The sequence below is a fragment of the Loa loa genome (genome assembly GCF_000183805.2).
Source record: "Loa loa unplaced genomic scaffold supercont3.250, whole genome shotgun sequence".
In the NCBI taxonomy this organism is placed as follows: domain Eukaryota; kingdom Metazoa; phylum Nematoda; class Chromadorea; order Rhabditida; family Onchocercidae; genus Loa; species Loa loa.
In genome coordinates this window covers 26,836-34,043 of record NW_018108430.1, presented here as the reverse complement: position 1 = coordinate 34,043, position 7,208 = coordinate 26,836, and the positions used below count along the sequence as shown (strand labels likewise).

The window sequence follows — 7,208 nt, the reverse complement described above, 5'->3', positions numbered from 1 at the left end:
CTTCGACAATATGCGCATAAAGACATGCACTTCGACTATATGCACATAATAACATGCACTTCGACTATATGCGCATAATAACATGCACTTCGACAATATGCGCGTAATAACATGCACTTCGACAGTATGCACATAATAGCATGCACTTCGGTAACATTCACATAATCGGCTTATTGCTGATTTTATAAAACATAAAGAAATAGTAAATATATAATAGATATCGATTATTGCAGTAGAATGACAAATTGTCGCACATTTCAAATTCATTCCAAGCGATGAGTCATCATCTGTAAAACAAATGCATGACGAATTTTTATTGAATTGTGATGAAATCACAAAGTTTGGAGGAAATAAAAGGGTGAGAAGAAATGTTAGTGAGAAGAGTTTCCATTCTATACTCACTGCCGAACATCGATCGATTCCTATGTACTTTCTAAAGTGATAAAAACAGTGCTATCATCCTTCTTCTCTTAATATTACCCGCCTTATCTTCCCAATTTATCTTCCGGATTCGTTCATTTATCGTTCCTATCTATTTTCCGGATATCTTCGTCATATATCATATCAGTTTCAATTGATCTCATATTATTTTAATCTTTCTCATTATTAACATGATAATAACTTAGTGAATTTATTGTTATCAGTTACTAATTTTGTCATTATTATAAAATATTAGTGTGTAATTATATGAATTATTATATGAATTAGTCTTATCAGTGCAAATCCGATTACTGATTATTGTACAGAACGGAACTTATCATTCAGTCAGTCACAAATATTCTCATTTCCTTATCAGGTAATATTGCTTGTATAAGAAAAATTATTAATCATATTATTTCCAGACAACATCTATCATACCTTCCTCTCTCACTCTCTCTCTCTTCATCCACTCCACCTACGGGAATTTGATAATCGATCGGTGACAGTTTACCTTTTTATCCTTGCCTTCGGATGTTGCGACAGAGCAATGGGGACTTCTTGGAAAACAACACAGCTGATCGATTGGCATAGCTCCCGCAACTTTATTTATATATACTCTATGGTAGCATTCTTTGAAAAGTAAACAATCAATATGGCATTTGTTTGACTGAAATAAATTTTCGGTTTTGGGGTTTTTTCGGTAAAAAAAAAATTCAATATAAACTAAAAGAAAAAGCTTTCCATACATCTTTGCCATTTCTCATTTGAAATAATAATGCAGGCAGAGGGATATGATGATAAAGATGGATAAGGAAATTTAGAAATATGCGATGATCTTATCCTTATCATTCCTATCATATTTCTTATTATCATTAATATCGTTAACCATTTCAGTTTCAGTGATCGCTTTCTTTTCTTCTCTTAAATAATTTTAATGTGATAGCTTTTCTTTTACTACAAATGATCAAATTTTTTATCAAAAATGAAGTATTTTAAAGAAGTTAGTGTCATCATTTTATTGATTTTATCATTCCCTTATCATCTATCTTCCTACTATTATTCTTACTCGGTTCTTGTTTTGCTTTTTTTCTGAACCAAAATTATAAAATTAATTTTTTTTTTCTTTAGTTCGGAAATGGGCGAATTTCAACGCAAACTAAAAGAAGGCGAAATATTACGCTATAAATCGAGTTTCTTGAGCAAGAAATGGAAAGAATGTTGGGCTATGCTATTCAGTGATTCCGAATTTGTTTGGTACGACAAAAAGGTCACTTTTTACTCGTCATTCTTCCTTTTTTCTTTTTTGGTTGACCTTGAAACAGAAATGATTGTCTTTCCGGTTTTCTTTAAAGCACCGATAATTTACCTGAAATGAATGTTTACAACCACAGATGATTGCTTCAGTTTGATAATCATCGATAATTAATGTTGTAATTACGGAGTCAGTTAATCATCTGAATGCGTTAATTAATTGGTTGCCATTAATTTTTAGAGCTTCTTCCAAGTAACTTAGTTTCAGTTATTTCCTGCTTTTATTTCATACATGTTTTCGTTTCAGGATGATTCGAAACCGGCAGGTTCAGTTTTCTTGAAAGATGTGGTACCGTATACATGTGTTGGACCAATGTGTGATCGAATGCCAGGTTTCTTTACCTTAGATATCTTACTAGATGATGTTATCCTAATAAAAAGATATGAATAACCTGTAAGTTAAGTACTCTATGGGTAGAAGATTAGATGATATAGATGGTAATGAATTTAGGTTATATATTAATTGAATATCATAAGAGTAAATGGTTATATGACGTAAATGAGAGCAAATTTTTGAATACTTCAAATGTTCAAGATTTCATAATGGAAATATTTTGGAGTGATTCGAAGTTCAAATTTTGATATTCTCTAATTTACAGTACGTCGACCAGAGTTACCACAACGATACTCGTTGTATCACTTAGTGGGTATTGGAATGGATGCGCAAGCAAGCAAAGTTCATTGGTTCCTATTCTCTTCTGATTCCGATCTTGAGTAAGTTTATTTATTTCGCTTATGACAATTCTTGCATCTTCTCTTCTATTTGTGATTGACAGTTTTACACGCATTCTCATTTTCAGGTCATGGTTTACGGAAATCATGAAAACCCTACCGAAACCGAATCCTCCTCCAGCTGATGCTCAACAGCTGCCAGCAAGTGGACCGAATGCGCCACCACCTACTTATAGTAAGTTTTTTTCTTTTTAAGGCACTTTCTGGGATTAACTTCTTTGGCACTATCAAACTGTTACATTGTAATGTTTCGTTTATGTATAGCTTATTGAATTCAGATCCTCCTCCGGTGTATCCGACTAGTCCACCTCAAATGGCCAATACGTATCCTAGCCAACCGGCATATAATCCAGCAACAAATCCACCACAACCTCCAATGTATGCTTCAACCGTTCCAGGATATGGTGGTGCTGGTCCTGGTGGTGGTGGTACCACAGTTATTATTGCTGTAAGTTAATTTATTATATGAAGTTGCATTATTTTAATTATTGTTTTTTTTAGGATATAAAAAATTTGAATCTTTTTAGTAATTTGTCTCATTTACAGGATCGAAATGGAAGAGGTTATGGACAACCATATGGTGGTGGTGGTGGTGGTGGTGGTAGCAGTGGTCCTGGTCTTGGGACTGGCATGTTAATGGGCTCATTGCTAGGCTTCGGCCTAGGCAGTATGTGGGGTGGTGGTTTACATTCTGGATTTGGTTGGGGTGGTCACTGTTATCCATCTCATTTAGGAATGGGCAGTGGCTTTGGTGGAGGATATGTGCAGGTAAAAATTAAATGCATGTAATTTTACTTAACTGTGAAGAAAATGAGATATTTTGGCTTTAATTAGGACTATAAAAAGAATTGACACTTTCGATTTCATTTTGCAAAGCTATCAGTTAATTAAGTAAAGTAATTACTTCATTAAAATAATGGTTAGTTGTGGTAATTAATTCGTTATGAAAGTAATTAATTCATTAAGGTTTTTTTGCAAATTTTTAGCAATTTTACTGATTAACTGACGAATACTTTAAAATCGGTAGAAAAAAAAAAAATAATTGTACGGAGGAAATTCAGGATAACGACACATATATCACGAATAACTACTATAACGGTGATCCGGGAGGTACAGTTGGTGAACATAATACAGGATCATCGACTGTCGTCGATACAATCGATTCAACAAATAACCAGGATGTGGTACAAGATTATGATGGCGGTTATGACATAGATGGCGGGAATCAAGATGATTACGGCGGTTACGATGTAGGAGGTGATTATGATGATTCTGGTGGTTATGATTTAGGAGGTGGCGATGATTTTGGTGGTGGTGACTTCGGAGGAGGAGATTGGTAAATTTTCAATAGCATACCATCCCTAATTGTATTTTTATTTTTCAGCAACTTCTATTCCCTATTGTAATATCCTTCAGATAATCTGTCTGTTGTAACTGAATTGTACATTTAATTCCTTGTAAAAATGATTAATGTAGCATCTCTAAGTTAGCTTTGAATTGAATTATTGCAGTGTTCTCAGTCATATTATTTTTTTGAAAATATCCGAAGTTGTTTGCTTCATTTTTTGCCGACCTTTTTTCATTTCCATCATTTCGGGAACACTCGAAATATAATATTGTCATTTATAAAAATGACAAATGGCTTCTTTTCCCTTTTTGCTGTTAAATATCAATATGTGTATTTTCTGAAAAGTCATTTCTTCTTTATAAGGAAATTGAACATTTAGTTCGAAATTTCTTAAAAACAAAAAAAAAAAAAAAAAAAAAAAAATAGAATGGGTGGAACGGGAATGTCAACATTGCTGCACACAGGCTTCATTTTCAAGAATTAAAACAAACTGTTGCAAGCCGAATATGTTCATTCCTTATCTCAACTGATAAGATAAGGCTGAGATTTGATTGTATATTTTGCAATCTTTTTAATCCCTTCAGGTTATATGAGACTTGTTTGTCTTCCCATCCTAGTGTATTCAACTTTTTTCATTCGATTGCTGCTAGTTAATTGATTGATTAACTGATCTCATCATGCAAATATTTAAGTTTTTTCCCTGAAATTTTGGCAGAAAACTTAATTAAGTTTTTAAATAGAATCTACTTTTCCGTTTACGGATTTTTTAAAATAATCACTAATAAAATAAATGTTGGTTAGTGAGTGAGAGATTACACGAAATGTTTCAATCTGCAATTTTTCGATGGATAATTTCTCATTCATTCCGATATCTTTATCATTTGATAAGAAATGATACATTGTAGCAAATGACTAGGCAGTTCAGATAATTAATGATTATATCATATACTTTTGTTTGTAAAACATATTTTTGAATTGATAAAAAGCAGAAATTTGTGAATACGAGGTTTCTCTGCTATATCTTTTTTTTTCTGCTATTTTTCCTGTTTCATTAATTATAAAATCTAATTAATTTTGAAGATATATTAACAAAATGACGGAAAAAAATATTCCTTTTAATTTCAATACTTAAACAGCGAAATGAAATTAACTTCAAATGTACTTTTTCTTTCATTAATGATCATTTTCAAGCAAAAATAAAATTCATCCATTCATGTATTTTAAGCATCAAATCAATTCTTAATTACTTACTTCGTTATTTACTTATCAGCTGTATATTGTTCACTTAATAGTATATGAAGTAAACTTCGATACATAAAAAAGTATCACAGTAGTATAAATAACAAATAATGGGAAACAGATACAAATGCGTTCTATTTTTGAATCACAACCATAATGATAACGAATAAGTAATTTCATTACTTTTTTTCTCTCTAAAACATATAAAGTTGAGAAAGTTGCAACTATTCGATACATTTGATATTACGTTTGAGATATTTCAGGTAGACCATAAACCAAACATATATACATTTACATATATGATATTAGTACTTTTATATTGATTGGAAATTATTGCTTATTTTACTGCTAAAATCCAATTCTTATCATCTCAAAAATCGATTGAAACATTAACATTTGTAATATTTCAATCGTAAATAATAAAGTAAAAGTGATAGGAAATGTAACAAATGTTTGACTTGTAAATGATAATATTTTCAAAAGAAAGTTTTCACGACTAAGCCTTAATAAAAACTATTAAAGCAAGGAAAAATGATCGAATCATATCAAGCTGCAATATAAACGTTTATTAGAGATTTACAAATGTTGACGTAAGAATGATAATTTAGTGGTTGAAACGTGGTCTTAAGTTTTCTCTCTTCAAAACGCTTAAACAATTTGCTTAATCACATGCTAATAAATAGTAAATACTAAACCTTATTGTAATTACTTAGCTTACTTTTCAACTTACTAAATGTATCATACAATGAAATTTAATTGTAACAGAATAAAATTTAAAAGTATCAAATAACCCAATTGAGAATCCCCTGTATTGCTAATCTTTTGGATAATATTGATGAACATTAATCTAGATAGATTTGTTAGATTAAAGAAAGAGAGCAAGTATGGCAACAATAACTACTATATCGTGGATTAGAACATAATCCAATTTTGGTAATCAGTTTACACGTTGTCGGATTACCTTTATCTATGCATGAATCGATCATTTCTATAACTGAAATTTAACATATTGAATTTCAATAGATTAGAAATGATAATGACTTAACTTCCTTTTTTCTTTTCTATCAAAACTACCGATAAATATCATTCATTATTATTTTTAATAAAATGCTAAATGGTTTAAAATTAATTAAATTTGATACCTTTGACATTCAAATGAACAGTATTGGATAAAATAGCATTTGACCCAACCGAACACGAATAATCGCCTACATCTGACTGATGTATTTTGGTAATATATACTTCACTGTGATCATCCTTCATCTACAATTTTGTAGAATAAAATATATATATACATTGGGAAAATTGGAACTAATAATATAATAACAAATAAAATTGGAGGAAATAAATAATTACTTAGTCAATGTCTTGTATGTAAGTTAATTTAAAAGTACTAAAAATTATTCTTCCATAAAAGGTCACCGTGATTCAACCTTCCTACTGATTCATCAACCAAACCTTTGATGATGATGATGATGATAATGACCAATGATGATATTTGTACTATTAAAATGACTAATTCTTTGTTATGAATGTTACAAATGAATGGTAAAATTTCTCCATTTAAGTTACATAGTTTGAAATTTTGAAATTTTGAAATCTCTTTCCTCTCATTCTTACAAAATTCAAAATCTTCTTTTTGGAAACGGGGACAAAGGAAATAATTTGTTGTTAATATATTGTTAATATAATTTCAATTTTTCAATGAAGCTTTCAAGAATGAAAAAATATATGTAAAATAAAAGAGCATTTGAAATGGGAAGAGATAATTGCAACATTTAATTTTATCGTGATCATTTTCGGCATATTTTCTTTCAATATATTAGCGCATTTTGATGAAGAATATGCCGATAATGGTCATTTATTTTTTTTTATTTTTTTTCATTTATTTTTTTTGGCAAAACAAAGCTATCTATACTATAATTTAAACAAATATTTGAACAAATCGTTTCAGATGAAATAATAAATTTGAAAATTTAACGGAATTTAAAAGTTCAACAGAAAATATTTACATATATCCTTTGATTATCGTTAGAAATTTGCAATAGTATATCGTTTTATGCCATCGTATGGGATACTGTCCATTAGTTTTACATCTTAATGTTACTGTCGATCCAACAGGTGCCGGATTATAACCAACAAGGATAAGCGTTGGACG

The 7,208-nt window shown here is 30.3% G+C and overlaps 1 protein-coding gene across 1 annotated transcript; it reads left to right on the top strand.

The window, feature by feature from the left end:
- Positions 1–1,555: 1,555 nt before the first annotated feature.
- On the top strand, positions 1,556–3,803 carry LOAG_11155 (hypothetical protein; the record flags this gene model as incomplete). Its single annotated transcript, XM_003146678.1, has 7 exons — positions 1,556–1,687; positions 1,979–2,063; positions 2,331–2,445; positions 2,532–2,638; positions 2,742–2,911; positions 3,010–3,231; positions 3,525–3,803. The coding sequence occupies 7 exons, from the start codon at positions 1,556–1,558 to the stop codon at positions 3,801–3,803; spliced, it is 1,110 nt and encodes a 369-aa protein (XP_003146726.1).
- Between the last annotated feature and the right edge of the window lie 3,405 nt (positions 3,804–7,208).